The sequence below is a fragment of the Nicotiana sylvestris genome, chromosome 4 (assembly GCF_000393655.2).
Source record: "Nicotiana sylvestris chromosome 4, ASM39365v2, whole genome shotgun sequence".
NCBI classification, from domain to species: domain Eukaryota; kingdom Viridiplantae; phylum Streptophyta; class Magnoliopsida; order Solanales; family Solanaceae; genus Nicotiana; species Nicotiana sylvestris.
The window spans coordinates 71,404,409-71,430,662 of NC_091060.1; the positions used below are offsets into that span (position 1 = coordinate 71,404,409).

At 37.8% G+C, this 26,254-nt stretch overlaps 1 protein-coding gene and 1 long non-coding RNA gene across 19 annotated transcripts in view; both read right to left on the minus strand.

Annotated features, from left to right (window-relative positions):
• LOC104229345 (uncharacterized) overlaps positions 1-21,069 on the minus strand; it is a 50,770-nt gene extending 29,701 nt beyond the window's left edge. For 6 of the 18 annotated variants that reach the window (XM_070172005.1, XM_070172007.1, XM_070172006.1 and 3 more), the window contains exons 1-7: positions 13,747-21,069; positions 11,181-11,245; positions 11,028-11,082; positions 9,693-9,768; positions 2,600-2,650; positions 1,802-1,899; positions 1,353-1,461 (exon numbers count right to left, since the gene is read on the minus strand). In XM_070172005.1, the coding sequence (XP_070028106.1) occupies positions 19,137-20,408 (1,272 nt within the window). In that variant the 5' untranslated portion in view covers positions 20,409-21,069 and the 3' untranslated portion in view covers positions 1,353-1,461; positions 1,802-1,899; positions 2,600-2,650; ... (2 more) ...; positions 11,181-11,245; positions 13,747-19,136. Of the gene's footprint in view, positions 1-1,352; positions 1,462-1,801; positions 1,900-2,599; positions 2,651-2,953; positions 3,086-3,203; positions 3,306-3,739; positions 9,188-9,677; positions 9,769-11,027; positions 11,083-11,180; positions 11,246-11,356; positions 11,400-13,746 lie in introns of those variants that run through there. The other 12 variants (XM_070171993.1, XM_070171994.1, XM_070171997.1 and 9 more) reach the window with 12 other exon arrangements.
• A 507-nt stretch (positions 21,070-21,576) lies between these two features.
• Positions 21,577-25,040, minus strand: LOC138889148 (uncharacterized). Its single transcript, XR_011406777.1, has 2 exons — positions 24,611-25,040; positions 21,577-21,898 (listed from the first exon to the last, which is right to left on the minus strand). It is a non-coding gene; the product is annotated as an uncharacterized lncRNA (long non-coding RNA).
• Between the last annotated feature and the right edge of the window lie 1,214 nt (positions 25,041-26,254).

Here is a 26,254-nt window from a genome sequence, read left to right on the forward strand (position 1 = left end):
TACACATGCCAAAATCTAAGTAACTCGGGGACTAAGCGGAGTGACTCTAACAACTGGTGGATGGTCTACTGATATGGCTCAAGTGCTAATCTATCTATACCTGCATGGCATGAAACTCAATGGACCGAAAGGGACGTGAGTACGATATGTACTAAGTATGTAGGGTGGAAAGCATACTAAAGTATGACTGTAAGTTGGAAATTTGAATATAAGCTAAAAGCTAAACAAAATCTGAACTAGGAACTAATCTGGAACTAAACCAAAGTTTAAGCAGAAACTATGTTGAAATTGAACTACTATCTGAATTGGTACATGTCTGCGTTATGAGCTATATCCCTCCGATCATGTAACTATACATCTAAACTAGCCTCATTTATAGTCATGCAATACAAACTGTATCTATTTACGCATATATAACATGCCTTACTAATGTTATGAGTTATATCCCCTAGTAGGTAAATATATAATCAATAGGTCTGGCTGGTGTTATGGGTTATCTCCCCCCAACATACAGTCAATAGGACTCCATGGAGTTATGGGCTATATCACCCTTGCGTAATCAATGTAAGCATGTATGAGGCAAAACATATGTGGCAACATCATATGGACTCAAGATATCACGAAGGAAACCATAAAAAGAATCACAAACGTAATCTGACGCTCGTCGTCCATAAGTTGGATGGAGGAGCATATCCCCATTTTAAGGAGAAACTGAGTATTTACATGAGATACTAAGGCTAATTAACTCATTAGGATCCCTCTAGAATCTAATTAAAAAAATTCCAACTCTTTGAATTTCCAAAATTTTGGTAGAGTTTCCCCTAAAACTGGATGATAAAAAAACAGCAAGCACCATAATATACACGAGAATGGATACCTATCCAAGTTGATAGCATCAATCTAAAGGGGATTCACTTCTCCACAATAGTGTAAAATGATCGACAAAACAGAATTATGAACGTAATGTCAGCTTATAATGACTAACTTGTGACATGAAAGTCTAAATACGATTTAGAAATAATCTAAGAATAAATACATGATAATTAAGTTTATATAATCTTAAATGAAGCTATTAGTATCATATGGGGGCTAGGTATACGTGAAAACATCAAAGTAACGAAATAAACAGAAGTCCAGAAGGCATAGGCCAAATGGGCGATTCGCTGTTTTTTGTTTTTGTGGTGTTTTGAGGTTCCAACCTAAACTAGTTTCTTACATAATTCAAATATGGAATTGAATATTATACAACACATGCTTAAATTTCCCTTAAACAACTCTTAAAAGATCAAGAAGAAAGGCTAGAACATAGTTAAATCAAATCATGCCAAAAACGAAGTGAAAACCCTACATACCTCTTGTGTTCTTGCTTCCAAACCTTATCCCCCTTTATCCACACCCTTCCTTATGCTTGTATGTGTCACGACTTAAACTGGAGGGTCATGACTAGCACCCGGGCCATACCTGCCGAGTACCAACGTACATTTTATCTAACCTTTCTTATTATTTATAAGGGCCGACGATATCAACATGAATAGTAGACATGAATCATGAGCAACCAACAATGATATATAATGACATGAACATACATAACATGGGTCGACAAGGATGTCATGAAGATATATATAAGGTACGAGCTTCCATGCTGCTATGACAGACTATACAACAAAAATCAGCCGACAAGGCAGTCCAAACTATACATGAGTCAACACCTGTCTATGAGCCTCTAAAGGAAAATAAATGCTATAACATTGCTGGAATAGGGCCCCGACATACCCATAATGTCTATAACAAAAGTTCATACCAAGACTATGGCAAGTCTGGATTAGGGATCTCGCTAATAACCGCTGAATTGGGCAGCCTACTGTGGTGGGGGAGCTTTGCCTACCTGTCTATCAGGACCTGCAGCACGATATGTAGTATCCACAAATAAAAGGGATGCCAGTACGAATAAAGTACTGAGTATTTAAGGCAGGAAGGCGTAAATAAGAACAGTAATGTAAATAGGGATAGAAAATATACAGCCTGTAACATATGAGTACCTCTGAGGGCTATTGACATGCATGATACATATATATATACATAAACTTTTTAAAATGTATGCCTCTGTAGGCATCATCATCGTATCGTACCCGGCCATAATTGGCTTAGTAAAAACATACCCGGCCATTATAAGGCTCGGTAAAATCGTACCCGGTCATGTGGAGCTCGATAAAACCTAATTGATCAGTGGTTGCATAATAGGTATCGTACCTATCCGACTATATCGTGGCTCAGTAGAGTAAAATAGGTACATATATAGTGCATACTAGACTCATTGGAATCACATTCTGAACCTTTCGGAGTGATGTAAGGTCAGTAACCTTCGTACACGTTATTAGGACTAACTCTTCATCATGGATCTTATAAGAATCAAGAAGTACCAACAACATTGATAACATAAGAATAAGAGAAGCAACATCAACATCAATCGTTCCATAAGAAGGGAAACAATGTAAGTACTGCTAGTTTCTAAGAGTGAAGTATCTTTAAAAGCTCGTTCATTACATTTTGTACAATCGGAGTCATTCAAAAGAAGAAGGAAAGGGATAGCCTCACATACCTTGTATATATTACCCAACCTCAAGCTATGCAAATGTCACGACTCCCTAATCTACAACAAGAGAAATGACAATGTCGTTATCATTTAAGCATCGTAACTATTACATATCGACCGCAACCTATTTTACGATGAACCATACAATACCTCCCCTAATTATATGACTTCCCACGAGTTAAAACAATCACGAAACAGCCCAAAAAACATCAATAATAATCATATTAAGCCTCCCAACATAGTCCACCAACCAACAACATACTAACAAGTCTTTCGATAGATAACTCACAAGTTTTAGCTTCAACGACTTAGCCTCAACATGGATAATCTTAAATACATGTAGAGTAAGAGGTTACTTACCTTTAAATGGATAGATAAAATCCAATTTGACCTTAATTCACCACGAAATATCCTTCCAATGCTGCCACAAGAACAAGGAAGCGAAACTAGGGTTTTCCGGCACTAGAATCACTTTGGAAAACTTGAAATCACCTAGGGTTGATATTAAAAACTTGAGGGAGTATTTTACAGAACATAAACCACTTAAAAAAACCTCCCAAGTGAGCTGGAACCACACAAAAATCAGCAACAAGAAGAACAAGAAACTTACTAGCACCACGGGATTTCGGACACTTGATTTGTGTTGTTTGCCCTTTGTTTGGGTCTTGGATCATGAGAGAACCTTGAGAGAGTGTTTTTAGGTGTCTAGGGTCTGATGATAATGAAAAGTAAAGAGTTAAAAGGGGGTTAAGGCATCTCATATATATCAATATATCTCAACCGCCTATATGGGCCCCATAGAGAGCTACTTGTGAAGTCTCGCAAAAACGCGAATATCTCTCTACTCCGACATCGTATCGACGAATGGTTTAATGAGTTGAAAACTAGAATCATAGATATTCAACTTGGTGGGTATATCACCCCATCATTGCAAGAAAATTTAGTAACATTTGACCTAAAGTATAAGTAAAATTATGTACGTAAGTTGCGACAACTTCTGTCGACTTTTGTTTCATAACTCGTTTGACTTCAAAACATATGATACGGATATTATATGATTCAAATACCTTAAAAACGACCTCTTGAGAATATTAAGAACCTCTAGTTTTACCCAAAAATATGGGTTACAACATCCTTGATTTGTTTAACTTCTAATACTTGTTAACCACTCTTATACACTCTTGTATCATTTAAGGCCAATATGATTAACTTCTTATCATCTCAAAGATAATCGCTTTTCGTATTTATGTCGACTAACTTACGGTGTGATCTAACATACATGAATATGGGTTGTAACAGTATAGATATGATAAAGAGATTACAAGATTTCTTAGCCATGAAGCTCTTTCCAAAACTTGAGCTATAAGGAGAAAGGCGGACTTCAAAGTCTTATCTATGTCATAAGGATCGTGTTTATGTGTTCACTTCTTGATTTTGAGTTGCGGATGATGGACTTGCTTCAAAACCCTAAGGAACATCTTGGAGAGCTATGGAAGCTCTACTTGGGCGTGAATTTTTTGCAAATAGAGGAAAAAGAAGGCTAAGTCTTCTATTTATAGTAAGGTTGAAAAGTCAACCACATGTGCTTCACCGGCCCTTCTTCCGATGCCCATATCTCTTTATCCAGACGTCGTATAAATGAGCGGTCGAGAGAGTTGGAAACTAACTTACATGACCTTAAATTTGGTATATAATATGTCCCCGAAATAACTCATATAACACACAAAATTAATTGCTCAAAAAACTTTGTTACAAGGCAAATCCTTAATCGATTCTTCCGCAACTTAAATCTGATTTTTTCCAAACTTTATATTCTATATTCAAACATCATATATAGTAATATTATAACTTTAAAATCATTTAAATCATGCTTAAAAATTCATTTACACAATATACGACATCACATATGTATGGGGTGTGACAATCTCCCAATCTTAAGAACATTCGTCCTTGAATATTGACTGAGGTATACAAAAGCATTAAGCAATGATCCATTACATACATGGAGTAGTGAAGAGGTGTGGATATATGGCTCTCATATCCTTCTTAGCTTCCCAAGTCATCTCTTCCACATTATTGCTTCGTCCTCAACCGACGAACCTGCTGATCTAAAATGGCAACTAGTACCTCCTCATAAGTTAATTGCTTGGTGATCTGTACATCATCAACTAGTACTACTCTAGAAGGATCTCCAATACACGTCCGAAGCATGGAGACATAAAACACTAGATGTACCTCTTGAAGGTCTGCTGGAAGGTCCAACTCGTATGTTACACGACCAGCTCGTGTGATGATCAGGTATGGACATATATACCTAGGGCTAAGCTTTCCCTTTTTTCAGAACCTTATAACACCTTTCATAGGTGACACCTTCAGGAACACCTAATCATCAACTTGGACTTCTAGATCTCAGTATCGATTGTCTGCATATGAATTCTGTCAACTTTGGGTTGCTAGCAATCTCTCCCTAATCAGCTTAACCTTATCCACTTCTTGTTGGATCATATATGGGCCTATAAGTTGATACTCACAAACTTCAAACCATCCTATGGGTGATTTGCACTTACGCCCATACAAAGCTTCATAAGGTGTCATTTTTATGATGGAATGATAACTATTGTGGTATGCAAACTCTATCAACGGTAAGTGTTCATCCCAGCTACCTTTGAAATCTAACATACATGCCCTTAACATGACCTCGAGCATCCATATGATTCGCTTGACCTGTCCATCTATCTAGGGATGAAAAGTTGTACTCAAATTCAATTGCTAGAAGTTAGCTGTAAACTGTGCGCCTCTACCTGAAATGATAGATATTGGAACGCTTTGGAGATGTACAATCTCCCTGATATAAAATCAGGCTTAATCTTCTATTGTATAGGTAGTGCTAACAAGCAAGAAATAAGTTGATTTAGTAAGCCTGATGACTATAACCCAAATAGAATCATACCTGCTCCTCGTACGTGGCAGTCATGTAATAAAGTCCATATTTACTACTTCTCACTTCCATGTTGGGATCTTTATCTCTTGTAACAAATCGCTAGGCTTCTGGTGCTCAAACTTAGCATGCTGGCAGCTAGGACACTAGGCCACAAACTCTACTATGTCACATTTCATTCCACCCCACCAATAAATCTGCTTAAGATCATGGTACATCTTAGTAGAGCCTGGATGAATTGTGTACCTGGAATGATGTTCCTCTACCATAATTTTCATGCGTAACCCTGCAGCGTCTGGAACAAAGAGCCTATCTTTATATCTGAGGACTCTTTTACTAGTAACTATGTAAGGAGACTTTTTATTTTTCCTGGCTACCATACTGTACTTAATTAGAACTGGATCTTCATATTACCTCTATTTCACTTCGGTCACTAAACAAGTGGTAGTCGTATTCTGAACTATAACTTTTGCATCCTCTAAATCTATCAATTTAATACCCAAACTGGCTAACTGATGGAGTTTATGAGCTAACTCCCTTTTTTTAGGCTGAAAGCAAGCTAAACTCCCCATGGACTTATGACTGAGAGCATCAACTACAACACTAACTTTACCTGGATGATAAAGAATGTCAACGTCGCAGTCCTTTAGAAGCTCTAACCACTTTCTTTGCTGCAAGTTCAACTCCTTCTATTTAATTATGTACTGGAGGCTCTTATGATATGTATAGATATCAACATTAATGCCATAGAGAGAGTGCCTTCAAATCTTCAGTGCTTGAATAATCGCTGCTAGCTCCAAGTTATGTGTAGGATAATTCTGTTGTGCTTCTTCAATTGTCTAGAAGCATAAGGAATTACCTTTTTGTGATGTATCAGCACATAACCTAGGCCAATTCGAGAAGCGTCACAATAAATAACATAACCCTCAGATCCCTCTAGAAGTGTAAGAACCGGAGTTGTAATCAACCTGTTCTTCAACTCCTGCAAACTCTTCTCACATTCATCTAACCACTGAAATTTGGATGCTTTCTGTGTTAATCTAGTCAATGGCGCTGCAAGGGAAGAAAAGCCTTCTACGAACCTCTTGTAATACCCTGCTAAACCCAAAAAGCTACGTACTTCGATTGGCGTTATAGGTCTAGGCCAATTCTTCATTGTCTCTATCTTCTGACCATCTACTTTGATGCCCTCTGATGATATATATGTCCAAGAAATGCTACCGAATTCAACTAGAATTTGCACTTCAAGAATTTGGCATACAATTTCTTGTCTCGGAGGATACCCAACATTATGCGCAGATGCTTCAGACTTGGAATAAACCAGAATATCATCAATAAACACTATCACTAATAGGTCCAGATAAGGCCTAAACATGTTGTTCATAAGATCCATAAATACCGCTAGGACATTAGTCAACCCAAACGACATTACTAGAAACTCGTAATAGCCATATTGGGTTCTGAATGATGTCTTAGGTATCTCACATTCTCTGACTCTAACCTAATGGTAGCCTGATCTCAAGTCTATCTTCGAGAAGAACTTAGCACCCTGAAGGTAGTTGAACAAGTCATCAATTCTGGGAAGAGGACATTTGTTCTTGATCATGACCTTGTTTAGTTGTTTGTAATCTATGCACATACGTAGGGAGCCATCTTTTTTTCGCAAATAATATTGATGCTCACCAAGGAGAAGTATTGGGTCTAATAAAACCCATATCAAACAAATCTTTCAACTGCTCCTTAAGTTCCTTTAATTCTGTTGGTGTCATCCTGTAAGGAGGAATAGATATTGGTTGCTTACCCGACACTATATCGATGGGAAAGTCAATTTCCCACTATGGATAAAGACCTGGAAGATTATACGGAAATACGTTAGGGAACTCATTCACTAGTGGAACTGATTCAAGAGTCAGTATTCCCTTCTCTATGTCTCAAACATGAACCCATGATATAAGCATCCCTTAGCGATCATCCCTCTTGCCTTAAGGTACAAAATAAATCTACCTTTTAGTGATGCAGAAACACCATTCTATAAATGACCCTTCTAGGAAATCTAAACGAGACCGTCTTCGCTCTACAGTCAACATTAGCATAGCAAGAAGACAACCAATCCATACCAAGTATAACATCAAAGTCAACTATTTCTAACTTAATAAAGTCAGCTATAGTACTAGGGTCACCAATCACAACCGTGAAACCTCTAAAAACTAGCCTAGCTACTATTGAATCACCAACTGGGGTGGCTACCTCAAAAGGTTTAATGGCATCTAGTTCTATCCTAAACTTAGTAGCAAGAAAGGGAGTGACATATGATAGTGTAGAACCAGGATCTAACAATACATACACATTCTGAGAATTCACTTATAAAGTACCTATAACCACTCTAGTGAAGCCTCCTAGTCCTGACGACCAAACAGAGAGTAGGTGCGGTTCTGGGGACCGCCTGTAGTAAGAGTTCCGCCTCGGCCTCTACCATGGTCTGCTAGTGTCTGAGGAACTTGCCCTTGCAAGCGTGCTGGTGCTGAAGAAGCTGCAACTAATCTTGCCGACTGAGATGCACCATTACCACCCCTAAACGAGCATTCTCTCATAAAATGACCTGACTCACCACAAACATAACATGCATCTTAACCCAATTGAAATCGGTCCAAATAGTGTCTACCACAATCAAAACACCTAGGGTAAAGTGAACCACCCTGACTAGAAACACCTCGATACTAGGACCTTGAAGCACGTGATTCCTGACTAGCTCTAGACTATGAGGGTCAATTAGATCTCGGCCCCTAAAATCGTGAAGGAGTACTAGCTGCTGTCGACGTAACAACTATATTGTCTAGAAGCACCAGATGTCTCACCAAAAGAATACTTGCAATGTCCACACTCGACTAAATACGTCCAATGTCCACACTCAAATGCATAGATACAGTCATATATTCACTTACTAAGTGAGGACCAAGTCTTGCTACACATGTGTACCATGTCCTCCATGTCTGATACAACTGCAAGAGCAAACCTCTCCAAAGAATTAAAGCAAAGGTTCAATTCTGCAATACTCATACCCCCTGTCTCAATGTCAGGAACTTATCCAATCATGCTCTACGTGTCTCTATAGGTAAGTAATGGTGGAGAAATGCCTCTAATAACTCCCTACAGGTAATTGGAGCAGTATTTGCTACCCTAGACATCTCCCAGTGGTATATCAACCTGCTGCTAGATCTTGTAATCTATATGCCACCAATTCAACTGACTTTCTATATATGGCATGCATAACTCTAAGGGCTCTAACTACTCTATCTAGAAAATTTTGGGGATCCTCTGTTGTACTAGATCTCGTGAAAATTGGAGGCTCTAATATGAGGAAATCAAGAATCATAGAACTTGTATCATCACCCTGAGGACCATTATTCTACCATCTGGACTGGGTAGCTACAATTCTAGTTAACAATCTAACTACATCCCTCATGTCGAAGTAGACGGAGGTGTGGTAGCTGGAGCACCACCTAACTTCTCCCTAAACAAACATAGTCCATGAAGCTCTGGATGGAACCTCATGTCTGGATCCTTATGCTCATCTAACTTAGGTGGTACTCTGCTAGAACCCTGGCCAGCAATGGTTTTGCCCTTCAAGGCAGTTGTGAATCTCTTTGGAGGAATCCCTACATATAAAATATTTCATTAGAAGGCTGAATTCTTATAACATAGCTCAATCGCACAATCTAGAGAAGAAGGAAGGACAACCATTCTATAATGCCCTGCAGCCTCATGTTCATAAGTATGGTGTGCAACTTACTCTTGAATAAGACTCCACTATACATGGCTTGTAGACACCCAAGGACTGAACTGCTCTAATACCATGTTTGTCACGACCTACCTAGGGCCGCGAAGGATAACCGACACTAAGTACTGATCATCACTAAACCTGCTAATAATCTACTAATCATGAATTTAACTGATAAACTAAACAAGCATAAACATAATTGATAAGAACAGTACAATTTTGTAGCCAACAAGGCTAACACAAGCTGACATATAAAAACATACTAACTGCACAGGTGCATATCTACATGCCTCTAGGAGTGCTGAACTAAATAAGTATTGGACGGAACAAGGTCACTCCATACCCAAACTAGTTGAATGTACACATACAAAGAGATAACTTACTCCCGGAGTAAGCAGCGTGACTCCAATAGCTGGTGGATGTCCTACTGATGTGGCTCAAGCGTTGATTTATCTGTACCTGCACGACAAGAAACGAAACACCTCAGAAGGGACGTGAGTACAATATGTACAAAGTATGTAGGATGGAAAGCATACTAAAGTATGAATATACGCTGGAAATCTAAATATAAGCTGGAAGCTAAACAAGAGTCTGAACTAGCAACTAATCTAGAACTAAACTGAAGTTTAAGTTGAAACTATGCTGAAATTGAACTACTATCTGAACTGGTACCTGACTGGAGTTATCCTCTATATCCCCCAATAAGGTAACTGTACATCTGAACTGGCCTCCGATATCGTCGTGCAATACAAACTGTAACTATATACACGTATATAACATGCCTGACTGGCGTTATGCGCTATATCCCCTAGCAGATAAATAGGACTGGTTGGTGTTATGGGCTATCTCCCCCAGCATATAATTAATAGGCCTCACTGGCGTTATGGTATATATATCCCCCCCCCCAATTATAATCAATGTAAGCATGTGTGAGGCATAAAACATGTGGCAACATCATATAAAATCATGAGATCACGAAGGAAAGCATAAACAGAATCACAAACGTAATCTGACGCTCGTCATCCATAAGTTTGATGGAGCCAATACCTATTTTAAAGACAAAATGAGTATGTACATTGGATACTAAGGCTAATTAACTCATTAGGATCCCTCTAGAATCAATTTAGAACCAAGGAACTTAATATTTGTCCCACTCTTTGAATTTCCAAAATTTCGGCAGAGTTTTCCTAAAACTTGATGATCCTAAAATAAAAAAAACACCACAATATACAAGGGAATCAATACCTGACTAAGATGATAACATAAAACTAAAGGTGGTCAAATTATCCACAACAGTGTCAAATGATCAACAAAACAGAATTATGAAGGTAATGTCGGCTCATAATGACTAACTTGTGACATGAAAGTCTAAATACGATTTAGGACTAATATAAGCATCAATACATGATAATTAAGTATAATATTAAATGAATATATTTGGATCATAAGGGGGTTAGGTATATATAAAAACAACAAATGAACGGAACAAACGGATGTTCGGATGGCATAGGCCAAATGGGCGATTCGCCCTTTTTTGTTGTGTTTTGAGGTTCCAACCTAAACTAGTTTCTTCGATACTTCCCATATGAAATTTAATACTATACAAGGATACAATACATGATTAAATTTCCCTTTAATAACTCTTAAAAGATCAATAAGAAAGGGTAAAACTTAGCTAAACCAAACCATACTGAAAATGAAGCGAAAACGCTACATACCTCTTGTGTTCTCGCTTACAAACATTGTTCCCTTTGATCCACACCCTTCCTTATGCTTGTATAGATAAAATACAGAGGTTACCATCTTTATCAGCCACTAAGCTCTATCCAAAACTTGATTTATAATGAAAAAGGAGGACGGCAAAGTCTTACCATGTCGTAAGGATCATGTTCGTTTCTTGATTTTGAGTTGTGGATGATGGACTTGCTTCAAAACCCTAAGGAACATATTGGAGAGATATGTAATCTCTTCTTAGGCATGAAATTTATGCAAAATGAGGAAAGAAGAAGACTGTGTCTTCTATTTATAGTAAGGTTGAAAAGTCAACCACATGTGTGCTTACTGATCCTTCTTCCGACGCCCATATTTCTCTATCCAAACATCGTAAAAAGAGAAGTCGAGAGTGTTAGAACCTAAATTTCATGAACTTAAATTTGGTATATAATATGTCCCAAAAATACCTAATATAACACACAAAATTAAAAAAAGCTTCGTTACAAGGCAAATCCTTAGTCGGTTTTTCCGCAACTTAAATTTGATTTTTCCTAAACTTTATATTTTATATTCAAACATCATACATAGTCATATTATGACTTTAAACTCATTTAAATCATGCTTATCAAGTCATTTACATAATATACAACATCACATAAGTACGGGTATAATAATTTCTTTTCATTAGTGAAGTTTATTTTTGCATATTATTTGTTGGCTTGTCTAGCAAGCGGTGTTAGGATCCATCATAGTTTTTATGGGAGTTTGGGTCGTGATAAGTTGGTATTATAGCACTAGTTTGCATAAGTCTCGCAATTCATGAGCATGCCTAGTAGAGTCTTGTGGATCGATACGGACGTTTGTACTTATCTTTGAGAGGCTATAGGGCTTTAGGAAACTTACCCTTTATTGATTCCTTTCATGCGATTTTATTTTGTCCTTAAGCCTATATATTAAATTCTTTCCTACCCATTTTGTACTCAGTTCTGAGTACTCAATATCATATGGGCACCGACGAGCTTTGATGATGATACAAACATGATGAGGGATTTTTTCTCTTGTGTGGGAGGTTAGAATATTATTGTCGCTTTGCAGATGAGTTATTAGAGCCCAAGTGTCACACCTCCTTTTTCCTATCCCCGAGGGAGATATAAGGGAGTTTTTTCAATTTAAGTGACAATCAAAACAGGATTATTTCATTTAAAGATTCAGAGTCACCACTTGGGATAATTTATGGTGTCCCAAGTCACCGGTTTTAATCCCGAATCGAGGAAAGATTGACTCTGTTTTACAGTCCGCGGACACAGAAATCCGGGTAAGGAATTCTGTTAACCCGGGAGAAGGTGTTAGGCATTCTCGGGTTCCGTGGTTTTAGCACGGTCGCTCAACTGTTATATTGGCCTAATTATCTGATTTTAATACATGTTTTAGCCTATGGTATATTTTAACTTATTAGCCGCTTTTAATTAATTTTAGGAAGATTTAACGTTATCTAAAACACATCTTGAACCATGCCACATGAAATGCACTCGCAGTCCACGACACATTTTATTTACGTTGTTCAGAATTGGAGATGGGTCACATGAAATGCACACCCGAGTTTAAGGAAATTAATTTAAATTACGCGCCTAAAGCAACTAAGCACTTTCAAGTTTGCGAGGGCCATGGAAAATTCAACTAAATAGCACACCTCGATTCTATTTGTCAAAGAAATCTTGATCTAATTCTAACAGGGCCATAAGTTATGGACAAGATATTATTGTGGAAAACACCCTTCAATGGCAAGAACTAATTTTTGGAGCAGCTAAATTAATTTCTTTATAAAAAATGAGCTATATCAGATTTAATGCATCAAACCAAACGGAAACGGAAATAAACAAACGCAATCTGTCCCATTACAAGGGCCAATAAAGCACTACCAAAAATTCGAGATGCCAAAAATTTGATAGTAACAATCGGATCCAAACACATGTGTCACAGAGAAAAATAGAGGGAGATGCAAAGCTAACCAACTCCTTGCTTCTTAGCTTTACCATTTGAAATGGTTGGCAATTTTTTGCAGAATACTCAAATTGGCGTGGAATTTCATTTGGCGCAAGAGACATCATTTAGGAAATAATGAATGGAATCATCATACTCAAAATATAGCAATGTTAAAACCATAGTGTCTTTATGTCCAACAGTACGTTTGCAAATTTAGAATACAATTAAGACACTCCAATGAATGCAACCCAATTATAAATAATCAAGTTATTTACAAAGTCATTGTGGCCACAATTTGGGTAATCATCACAGTGCTACTCATATTGCCAAAGAATCTCCCAAACTTTACTGCCGACATCGAATTAATATGATAACTTCCAATAAAATTTTTAGACGTTCATACATGATGGTTCTCAAACTTGACTGAAGCTAGTTGGATTTTATTTAGAATTAGTCCAAACCATTATATTCACATTAGGCAACAAACTATATTTGAGCACTCCACCTTACTTCAGTGAACAAACAAAATTCCACTAATATATTCAAATACTCAAAGTAAAGAAAAATCTTCCAACAACAACATAATATAGGTAAATAAAGCGACACTCATATATACATGCCAAAACAAATATAAGTACGGACAGATAGGAAATCAAACAACAGTCATGATTTAGGAATAGAAAAGTTCATCAACCAGCTAGTTCAATCAAAACAATAGGAAATCAAAGTGATAAATGGCACCTTTTAAAGAAATTCGGATGAAGCCTTTTCCATTGTTTGATTCAATACAAAATTAATTCCCAAGTGAAAGCTTCAAAATAGAGCTTGAAATAAGCCACAACTGCCGAATAATTGAGCGATGACACCCAGCAATCTCGGAAGTAACACAGTCCCGCAGAAACAGTAGCAATTTCCTTTACAAAACCGAATTTTGGAAGCTCATTTCCTTCTCAGATCTGTTTTGTAAGATTCAAAGAAGCAATAGAAAACCATTTTTCAGTTGTTTCGTGTGTGCCGATGGGGAGATGAGGAGGATGAAAGCGAGATGAGAGAATCAAGGAGAGGGTATCACGGCTAGTTGGTGTTTTTCGCAAACAAAGCTGAAGAAGACGACTTAGGGTGTGCCGTTTCTTTAGGGGTTGGATCTGATGGATTTTGTCACTCTCCTTTTTTGTTTTTCTAATTATGTTTTATATGTATGTAGGGGTAGGGTAAAGGGTAATGGGTATTTGGGTGGGGAGATTGGGTTTGGGTTCGTGAAAAGATAAAGTGAGCGGATACGAGCGATTTTTTGAACGTTTGAATACTCCGTGGGAAGCATTTTTGAAAGATTTGACCGCACTCTGCTTCCGAGGTTGCCTACATATCCTTGGCTATAAAGGAATCAGGTCAGCGTAGTTCGAGAAGTTTCGGTAGCTGGGACTACCATGAAGCTGTGATTTCACTGTTGCTACTGCTGCTGCTAATGCTTACTAAACTCCTTATTACACCATGATAAAATAAAAGAAGTTAGACTAAACTATGATCTATGCATTGCAAGAATCCTATCTATATCTTCAAACTTGATCTTGTAGTTCCTGTTGCTTTGTCGACCCGTACTCTCCACGTGAAATTCCTTTGTTGCTGACTTGAATTGTAATCGGAGATGCTTTTCCTTTTCTGTAGGTGGACGCTTGACTACTGAACTTGATCGTCTTCCTTCGAACATTGCTACTTTCCCTTCGTTCTTCAGGTGGCTCGTGATTACCAACACTTGAATTGCTGCTTTGTTCTCCAAGTGGGCTCCTGATTACCGACGCTTGAATTGCATTGTTCTCTAGGTGGGACTCCTGATTGCTAAACTTGAACTGTATTCCCATGCTCTCTAGGTGGGCACCTAATTGCTGAACTTGAACTGTATTCTCGTGCTCTCTAGGTGGACGCCTGATTGCGGAGCTTGAACTGTATTCCCGTGCTCTCCAGATGGGCGCCTGATTGCTGAACTTGAACTGTATTCCCGTGCTCTCCTGGTGGGCGCTTGATTGCTGAACTTGAATTGTATTCCCGTGCTCTCCAGGTGGGCGCCTGGCTGCTGAACATGAATTGTATTCCCACGCTCTCCAGGTGGGCGCCTGACTGCTGAACTTGAATTGTATTCTCGTGCTCTCCAGGTGGGAGCCTGACTGCTGAACTTGAATTGTATTCTCGTGCTCTTCAGGTAGGCGCCTGATTGCTGAACTTGAATTGTATTCTCGTGCTCTCCAGACGGGCGCTTGACTGCTGAATTTGAGTTGCTTCTCCCTATTCTCCAAGTGGGTACCTGATTTCAACAAAAATAGACAAAACAAAGAAACTTTTCTGCCCCATTTTGGTAGCTGGGCACATATGTGAGTGTTAAACTGAATCATATTACCAAATATTACTAAGAATTTGAAAGCTAGATCCCGTTATCCAGGAGGGTCCTGATAGCTCCAAGTTAAACGACAGTTTTAAATCTAAATTATATCTCCTAAAGGTATTACTTTCGCTACATCTTGTTATCTAAGCCGTTCTTAAAACTACACCCCATTATCCAGGAGGGTCCTGACAACTCTTAATTAAACGAAAATTTTAAATCTAAGTTATATCTTCTGAAGGTATAACTTCCGCTACATCTTGTTATCTAAGAAAGTATTAAAGCTACATCCCATTATCCAGGAGGGTCCTGAAAGTCAAAAATCAAGTATTATCCTAAAAGTGACAATTTTTACGGCTGAATTACACTACCCTACAGCAGAGCCTACGCTAAATCTTGTTATCTAAAGGAAGTCTTAAAGCTAAATCCCATTATCCAGGAGGGTCATGAAAGCCCTTAATTGAATCCTATCTCAAGCATGAAAACTTTGAAACCAACTTATATTTCTTTGGGGTGCATTTATGCTAGATCTTGCTACTCATGAATGTTTTGAATTTTAACTAAGTCCCATTTTCCAGGAGGCCTGAAAATTTACGGTCAAACCTGTCTGTTGCTTGTTTTTCCTTACGGAGGGTTTCTTCGAAACAAACAAAATTTTCTGCCCATGTTTCAATCAAAGAAAAATCTTGTCAGTTTAAAATATTGTGGTTGGTTTATGGCCATGACTTTGAAGGCGATTGCTCCTCTACTTCCCATGATAACTGTGACTTCGACTCGAAGACCTTGCTAACCACTTTCTCTATCATCCTTATCACAGAAAATACCTCTTCTCCGTTCAGACCCAATACCCTATATCTGTTGCATTGCTCATGAACTGACATTTACCAAACCTTTGTGTCTCACATGAATCCCAAAGCACGTCAATTACCACCCACTCAGTGTGTATGTTGTTCTTTCTTGACTTAAACTATTGGCCTTGGCCTTGAGGTCTATTGCTCTTTCACTTGCCATGTTAACTTTGATTTCTGCTTGGAAGACCTTGCTTGTCACTAGTTAGCCACTTTCTTTGTCAATCTTATCACAGAAAATACCTTTGATCCATTCACCCTACATCCTCCATCTGTTGCATTATTCATGAATTGATATACACCAAACCTTTGTTTTTCACATAAATCCCAAAGCATGTTGATTGTTACCAACTCAGTGCGCACGTTGTTCTTTCCTAACTTATGCCACTTTGATGTGCTGGCCAGATCCCGTTTTGTGCAATTGGAAAGCTGGTGGCAATTTGAAGTCATTTCTCACTTATTTTGACAAAATAGACTCAGGAAGAGGAAGTAAACAAGACACAAGGAACATGGTAAAGGACAAAGGAAAGAGATGATTCCTAACAGGAAAACTACAAAGTAGAAACCTATCAGATGTGGATACCAACTCTAATGACCATGACATGCACCTGTGGCCTATTCTGGTTAGCAAGTCTGATGTTCAACTCCTGTTATACCCCTAAACCGTGAAACTGGGCTTTAATTCTCCGATTATCCAATCTGATTCACAATCCTTATTCGACGTGTAGTACCCGAAGGATTTTCACCATCAAGCCTCTCTCATTTTGTTCTTTCTCTCAACTTACCGTCGCCTTACGGTGGCCGCGAGGGTTTTCACCAATAAGACTCTCTAATTTTTTATTTCTCTCAGCTCTCGTCGCCTTACGGTGCCCATGAGGGTTTTCACCAATAAGACTCTCTCATTTTCATTAATTTTCTGCTTGGACCAGAGTGTTGCCCCTGATATGAATTACCTCTCCTTGCTTGACTTGGCATCTCTTGAAGACTGATCGGAAGGTCTTTTTTGGACCGTAACGTGGGCTTTTGGATAGGGTTAAAAAGAAAGGATATCAAAGGCTCAAAACAATTCACATGGGTTCAAAAATTACAACTTTCGGAATCAGATTTTTTACAACAACCACAACTTCTGCCTTAGTTTCTTGCTTGGGGACTTTTGGATTTTTATTTTGATGGGACCGAACCGTGAGGCTGCCTACGTATCCTTTAAAGGAATCAGGTCGAACGTAATTCATGTCATAGGAATTACTTTATTATTGTGATTTTCTTTCCTTTTCTTTCTCTTTCTCTTCTTTTCTTTTCTTTCTTCTTTTTCTTTTTTTGTTGTTTTATTGTTTTGTTTTTTTTCTTTTTCTTTTTCTTTTTTTTTTTACTTATCGTTTACTCTTGTGTTTCTGATCTTTGCTACTGATTCCGAAAGAGGGGTATGAAAGAAAATAAATAAGGCTCAAAGGGGTAACGAAGGATAAAGTGTTTAGATAGCAGGACAAAATGTCTTCGTCATTCCAATCTCCAAAACATGTCAAGTACAAACAACACAATTAAACAAACCAAGGAAAACATTTATAACATCTTTTGATTCTACCAGACTTGACAACCATATCCACACGTTCGCCATTTACATCTGTTAACTACAAAGCACCATTGGACAACACTCTCACTCTCATTACCACGAACAGCCCCCGTCAGTTCGGGCAAACTTTCCTTTAGCTTCAACCCGATGCGGCATGATGCATTTCAATAGGGTTACTTTATGTTCTATCTTCCCCAATTTCACACAATTCGGGCTTGAAGTGATCTCAAAATGCCTTTACTTATTTCCCTCAAATGTCCCCATCATCTTCAAAATTGTTCCATTGCTTCATGACTAGACTGATTTTTAAGACCAGGCCTAGAATTTTGCATGCATGTTATGTCACTAAAACCAGCATTAGACAAAAGACAAAATGAAAGGATAGAAAAGAACTAAACAAAGAAAATGATTGGAAATAACAAAAGACAGGAAATTGCATTAGACAGACGGTGAAACGGTTCAAATAACAAAACAAGTAAAACAAACTGGGGTACAACCCTGGAACAAAACTAGGTAACACTAAATGAGTTCCTACGACTAAAGGAACTAAGCAAAACAAAAGGATAGAAGGGTTTGAGTCACAAGACAATATCCGTGTTGTAACCCTTGAAATAACCCGGACAACAGAAATGACAACAAAATAAACCACCAAAAACTCCTCCTTGGCTAACCAAGAAAGGAGTGTCTTTCCAATCACCAAACTCAATATCTTAGTCATTGACTTCTGCATCAACAATACTGGGACCTCACAAGTCTCCATCACATTATTCTTAACAAATTGCTTTTGGGTTCCCTTTTCCTGCTCGTTTTTAGGATCAACCTCTGATATTGCTGAAAGCTTCATAGTACGTGGACCTCCAAGGATCTCAGAAGAGTTCTCATATTCCTTTTCAAAATAAATCATACCCACCATATGTGACTCATTATGAACAGGCGATGGACTTTGGCTAGTGTTTGCTGCATCTAGATTTTGCACGGCAATGTCACCTGCATCAATAAGCTTCTGAATTGCTTTTTTCAGATTACAACACTTCTCTATGTCATGCCCCGGGGCATCTGAGCAATATGCACACCTTTGAGAAAAATCAAACTTCTTTGAAAAGGGGTTTGACATTTTTATCTGAATCGGCTTCAACATGTCCACTTTCCTTAGCCTCTGGAACAGACTGGCATATGATTCTCCCAATGGAGTGAAGGTTTTCTTCTTCCGCAACCTCTCGTTCTTAAATGCTTGATTGGGCCGAAAACCTAATCCAGGGGGGGTTCGGTAGGCTCGTGGGGGTGGATAGGCATTTTGTGGAGCTGGGTACTGGGAAAGTGATGTACGACTTTGGGAGTTCTATGCAGAGAAGTAACATTGGGGAGTGTCATCTGGTGCACAAGGATATCCACGGGGGCGATTTCGAGGCTGGAAGTGTTGAGCAGGAAGGCCCATCGGATCATCTTTTCTATTTCTCTTTCTTCCACCCAAACTTACTGAGATGTTTTGAATGTCTTTCGTAGTATATTTCAATGCAGAATAGCTTATGATTTTGCTTGACTTGATTCCCTCTTCTACCATCTCCCCTATTTTTAACACATCATTGAAAGACTTTCCCACAGCCGGGATCAAATAGGTGGGCCCCTGGGCTTGTAGGAAAAGCTCAACAATTTCTTCTTCACCAATCGGGGTACTGACTCGAGAAGCTTGCTCCCTCCATCTGAGCCCAAACTTCCTAAAGCTTTCCTCCGGCTTCTTTTCCATTTTAGATAGAGAGGAGCAGTCTGGGGTAACGCTTGATTTGTATTGAAAGTATCGAACAAAATCTTGAGCCATGTCACCCAGTGTAGGCCATTTACCGATATCTTGACGATTATTCCATTCCAAAGCTGCCCCAGTCAAGCTCTCACTGAAATACGCCATCAACAAATCATCTTTCTCGCCAACACTTCTCATTTCACTGCAATAATCCCTCAAATGGGCTACCAGATCTCCACACCCATCATACAAGTTAAATTGTGGCACTTTAAATCCCGCGGGCAGGCGAATGTCAGGGGACACAGACAGCTCTTTGCAAGTCATGCTATCCTGGTCTCCCATTCCTTGCTTGTTCCTTATGGACTGTTCTATGCCTTTCAGCCTCCTGGGTATCCCATCTCGCCCTTCTCTTCCTGTGAATTTCTCATGTACAGCATGAAGCTCATCCCCAGGGCTCTTCTTGTATGAGTCAGGAACCTTGCGGGTAACCTCTACAGGGTAGTATTGGTCATCATGAGCTTTGAGTAGATATTCATTGTTGGGAATAGTGGATATGACATGAGGGCAATTTTGAGGAGAGGTAATTGGAGGAAGAGTGATGGAGCTACTAGGGTGGTTGGGAAAGCTGTGATAAACGGGTAGATCTGGAGAGTATGGGGAATCATCCGGCATTATGACCGGAGTTTGGGTAAAGGCAGCATCTAAGAAGCTAGGTGGTGGCGAGGGTGGTGCCTTCCCAGTCATCGAGGCCTGATACATGTCCGTCATGTGTTGTCTCAACATTCTTACCTCATCAGCCAAACCAGTGTCCTGTTCAACCAACTGCTTTCGGGCACCGGTATCAACCAACCCAGTTTTGTTATTGTCCGCCATTGCCTTTTATGTTGTAGAGAGGAGTTACTACTTCGACAACCATAAACCAACCACCTTTCTGCTATGAAGATATCAAAAGGAACAAAACGGGGTCATCCCGTTAGCGTTAGGGCATTAACAACTAAAATATCACATTGCGTGCAATGCACCTAGTCACAGTTATCGGTTCTAGAATGACTTCGAAGGTCATAAGGTCACTTGGCATCATCCCAATTTGTCCATTTGAATCTTCTCTTTTCTTTTCTTTCCTCGCACTTCTTAGCTCGCTCATTTTCTTTCCCCTTTTTCTTTCTGATTATCGCTCTTTTATTTCCTCTCATTTCTCACATCCCATGATTTCACCTCTTTTTTTTCCTTTTTCTCTCTCTTTGTTTTCCTTTTTTTTCTTTTCTTTTTTCTTTCAATAAATAAAAAATGATTCGATCAAACCTTATGTAGATTGCCTACGTATCATGACGCCGCATGAATCAGATCGTTGCATAGTTCTGGAAGATCGAGAGTAAAGCACATAAACTAACGTTTCCTTTTTTATTTTCTTCTTCTTTTTTTTCCTTTTTACCTTAGTGACTACTCCGATGATAAAAGAGAAATAAAAGAAGCAAATTTTTTTTTTGAATTTCCTAGACTGAATGCTCTATAACCTATTCTAAATTCAAGCTTAACGAGCATGTTTTTTTTCTTTTTTTTTCTTTTTGAAAAAATACTCTATTAAGGAAAATCCTAGAAGAGAAAAAACCCTTTTTTATTTTTTTAGGAAGAAAATCTAAAGAATAAACCACATCAAAGTATTTGAATTTTCATTTGATATCCTGACGCAAGATTTCGAAACAAGCAATAAACAAAATAAAACCAAATGTTTTTGGATTTCAATTTTAATTGCCTAAAGGAAAAATTCTAATGAAAGACAAAGTATGTTTTTTTTATGTACAATATCCTAAAGTTCTAATGAAAATAAAAAGAATTTTATTTTCTATTTTTCACTAATTTCCCAAAGGAACGCCTCAAAAGAAAATCTTTTTGGATTTTAAAATTAATACCTTAAAGAAAACTTTTAAAGAAGTACTAAAAGAAAATTCTCTTTTTTTCTTTTGAATTTTGGTCTCAATATAGTAAAGGAAATATAAAAATAACTTTTATTTTGATATTAATTGCCTAAAGGAAAACAATCTCAAAGGAATTATTTTTTCATTTCTAGAATTAGTATTCTAAAGAAAACTTATAACGAAAATATAAAAACGCAAAAAAAAAAATAAAAAAAAATGGATTTTTGACTTGTAACACATTCCCAAATGCAAAAACAAAAGACTAGGCAAACTTAACTAGACAATACAAACTCTAACATCACCTAAAAGACTGAATATTACTATACCAGACTAGAAAATAAAACAAAAATAATTGACTCAAAAACATAAAATGGCTCCTCGAGCAGCTCCTGAAGGCAGTGATCCTAGGTATCTGTCATGCTCAAACTCCGGTAAGTAGATCCACACCTGTATAAGAAAACTTAAACCAACACTATGTGAGACAATAACATTACCTAAGACACCTGCAAGACATGATTGAGGCTATTTTTGCAAAATGGCTTATTTGGCCAAGAGGTGGCTAGAAGTGAAAAATTTGGCTAAGACCCCGTAAAGCCAAGAACCTAAGATTTACTAGGAAGACCAGACCCTATGTAGGTTGCTTACGTATTACGCCCCGAAAGACGAGAATCAGGTTTGCATAGTTCGGGCAAATTGGATACGGGCAAGAATTAAAAAAACAACTAATTTTAGAGAAAACATTTTTTTTGTGTTTTTTTTTTTGAAAAATGATGAAACATGCAAAATCATTTTGGATTTTCTTTTTCTTTTTTTTTTGATTTTTGATTTTTTGGAAAATGATGAAAAAGTGCAAAATCTTTTTTTTTGAATTTTCAAGCTCTTTTTTTTCCTTAACAAAAATGTGACAGAAAATATAATTAGGCTCCACTCGCTTTATCTTCACACTTCACCCTCTCTTTTTTTTTCTTTTTTTTTTCATTTGCCCTCAACTATCATTGGTCCGTCAAATGACCCTTTTACCCTTAAATAAACGCAACATGTAGCACATAGGATGCATCAAGATGGTCTGTTATTTTGAGTACACCTGTCCTAGGACACATGATGCAAACAAACGTTCCTACTAGGGATCTGGCATGAGGCTGAGTTATTCTAGGTTTAAAAACCTAGGTTTATTTGTTCTAGACCTGGCTTACCCGAGCGGACAGCTCGAGCCGAGGGGGAGCAGCGTACCGGGAATACAGAAGCTTTACCGGCTTTGCAACTTGTCCGAACCTCGTTCTAAAATTTGGGATATGAACAGAAGAGAAGTCACACGAAGTGCACACTTCTCCATGATTTAGAAGACTCAGAGAGAGGAAGGGCTTCGTAGCAGTTTATATACAGTTCACAGAATATCAAAGAGGTAAAAGCAATAATTAGCCCATTAGGCCCAAACATGTAACAAAATCAGATAATGGATAAAGCCAACTATAACAATTAATCTAAGCTCGAATTCTTGAACCCTGAACCAGAGATTCTGGGTTCTATTCCCCAGCAGAGTCGCTAGAGCTGTCACACCTCCTTTTTCCTACCCCGAGGGGGATATAAGGGAGTTTTTTCCAATTTAAGTGACAATCGAAATGGGATTATTTCATTTAAAGATTAAGAGTCGCCACTTGGGATAACTTATGGTGTCCCAAGTCACCGGTTTTAAATCCCGAATCGAGGAAAGATTGACTATGTTTCACAGTCCGCGAACACAGAAATCCGCGTAAGGAATTCTGTTAGCCTGGGAGAAGGTGTTAGGCATTCCCGGGTTCTGTGGTTTTAGCACGGTCGCTCAACTATTATATTGGCCTAATTATCTGATTTTAATACATGTTTTAGCCTATGGTATATTTTAATTTATTTGCCGCTTTTAATTAATTTTAGGAAGATTCAACGTTATCTAAAACACGTCTTGAACCACGCTACATGAAATGCACCTGCAGTTCATGACACATTTTATTTACGCTGTTCAGAATTGGAGTTGGGTCACATGAAATGCACACCCGAGTTTAAGGAAATTAATTTAAATTACGCGCCTAAAGCAACTGCGCACTTTCAAGTTTGCGAGGGCCATGAAAAATTCAACTAAATGGCACACCTCGATTCTATTTGTCAAAGAAATCTTGATCTAATTCTAAGAGGGCCATAAGTTATAGACAAGATATTATTGTGGAAAACACCCTTCAGTGGCAAGAACTAATTTTTGGAGCAGCTAAATTAAGTTCTTTATCAAAAATGAGCTATATCAGATTTAAGGCATCAAACTAAATGAAAACGGAAATAAACAAATGCAATCTGTCCCATTACAAGGGCCAATAAAGCACTACCAAAAATTTGAGATGCCAAAAATTTGATAGTAACAATCAGATCCAAACACATGCGTCACAGAGAAAAATAGAGGAAGATGCAAAGCTAACCAACTCCCTGCTTCTTAGCTTTACCATTTGAAATGGTTGACAATTTTTTGCAGAATACTCAAATTGGCATGGAATTTCATTTGGCGCAAGAGACATCATTTAGGAAATAATGAATGGAATCATCATACTCAAAATATAGCAATGTTAAAACCATAGTGTCTTTATGTCCAAAAGTACGTTTGCAAATTTAGAATACAATTAAGACACTCCAATGAATGCAACCCAATTATAAATAATCAAGTTATTTACAAAGTCATTGTGGCCACAATTTGGGTAATCATCCCTGTGCTACTCATATTGCCAAAGAATCTCCCAAACTTTAATGCCTACACCAAATTAATATGATAACTTCCAGTAAAATTTTTAGACGTTCATACATGTTGGCTCTCAAACTTGACTGAAGCTAGTTGGATTTTATTTAGAATTAGTCCAAACCATTATATTCACATTAGGCAACAAACTATATTTGAGCACTCCGCCTTACTTCAGTGAATAAACAAAATTTCACCAATATATTCAAATGCTCAAAGTAAAGAAAAATCTTCCAACAACAACATAATATAGGTAAATAAAGCGACACTCATATATACATGCCAAAAAAAATATAAGTACGGACAGAGAGGAAATCAAACAACAATCATGATTTAGGAATAGAAAAGTTGATCAACCAGCTAGTTCAATCAAAACAATAGGAAATCAAAGTGATAAATTGTACCTTTTAAGAAATTCGGATGAAGCCTTTTCCAATGTTTGATTCAATACAAAATGAATTCCCCAGTGAAAGCTTCAAAATAGAGCTTGAAATAAGCCACAACTGTCGAACAATTGAGGGATGACACCCAGTAATCTAGGAAGTAACACAGTCCAGCAGAAACAGTAGCAATTTCCTTTACAAAACCGAATTTTGGAAGCTCATTTCCTTCTTAGATTTGTTTTGTAAAATTCAAAGAAACAACAGAAAATCATTCCTCAGTTGTTTCGTGTGTGCCGATGGGGAGATGAGGAGGATGAAAGCGAGATGAGAGAATCAAGGAGAGGGTATCACGGCTAGTTGGTGTTTTTCACAAACGAAGCTGAGGAAGACGACTTAGGGTGCGTCGTTTCTTCAGGAGTTGGATCTGATGGACTTTCTCACCCTCCTTTTTGGTTTTTCTAATTGTGTTTTATATATATGTAGGGGTAGGGTAAAGGATAATGAGTATTTGGGTAGGGAGATTGGGCTTGGGTTGGACAAATTTTTGGTGCCATTTATTTGGGCTAATTTTGGCTTTAAAATGGCCCAAGTTCCGAATTTAAACCCAATTAAATAAACTCCTTATTTCCTTTTCTTTTTTCTTTTTCTTCTTTTTATTAAATTAAAAATCCTAGAAATTAAAATCTTAGATTATCTAAATATGTGAAAGTAATCTAATTAACTAATTCTAAAAATTATAAAAGCATACTTAATCCTAAATTAAAAGAGAGAAAAAAATCAATAAAAGGAAAAAGTGTAACAATGAAGTATTTTTGTGATTTTCAATTTTTTATAAAACAAGTAACTACCGATTAATCCTAAAAATATAAATATAAAGCTTAAATGCCATGCTTGATTTTTTTTGGTAGTTTTCATGATTTAAATATAACTTAAACATGCAAGAAAATGCAAACAATTAATAAAAATCCTATGAAAAATCTACGAACATTGCAAATAGTGGGAAAATATTATTTTCTTAAATTTATGGGAGTAACTCACATAGGGCAAAAATCACGTGCTCACACCTAGTGTTGGTGATGCCCACTGGTTCAGGGTCTTAAACAGTATATTGTGTTCATGTTTTGGCCTTGATGCGGTGTGGGAGTAGATTGGTAGGGTGATTGCTTAAGCTTACGGCTGTAGCAACATATGAGAAGGATTACTTGGTTCACGATTCGGAGTTTGGAATTTGTTCCATCAGAGGTGAGACATTTGGGCTATAAATGTTCAGGACTTGGTTGATAGATTCATGAGATTGGGTATTTTTTAGTGCATTAAGGATTGTCGGTATCAATGGTTCCCATTTTCTTGTCCTCAAGAATACGACATTGTGAAGTAGTGCTACGAAAGTGGTTCTTAGTGGGGACGATGTGTTGTGACTTCGAGGTCGGATATGCATTTCCAGTATTGATGGTTCGAGGGAGATAATCCTCAAGGAGGATCGTAGTTGCGGTATTCTGTTTGTACAGGTGTTACAGAGAAGTATCGTGATTCGAGGAAACATTACTTGGTATCTTTCATTGTGTTTGATTGTCAGCAGGTCGAGAATGAGCATCGGAGATCGAGTGGTTTACTTCGAGAGATGGCCATACTGATATGGAAGTGATAACATATCATTATGGGAAT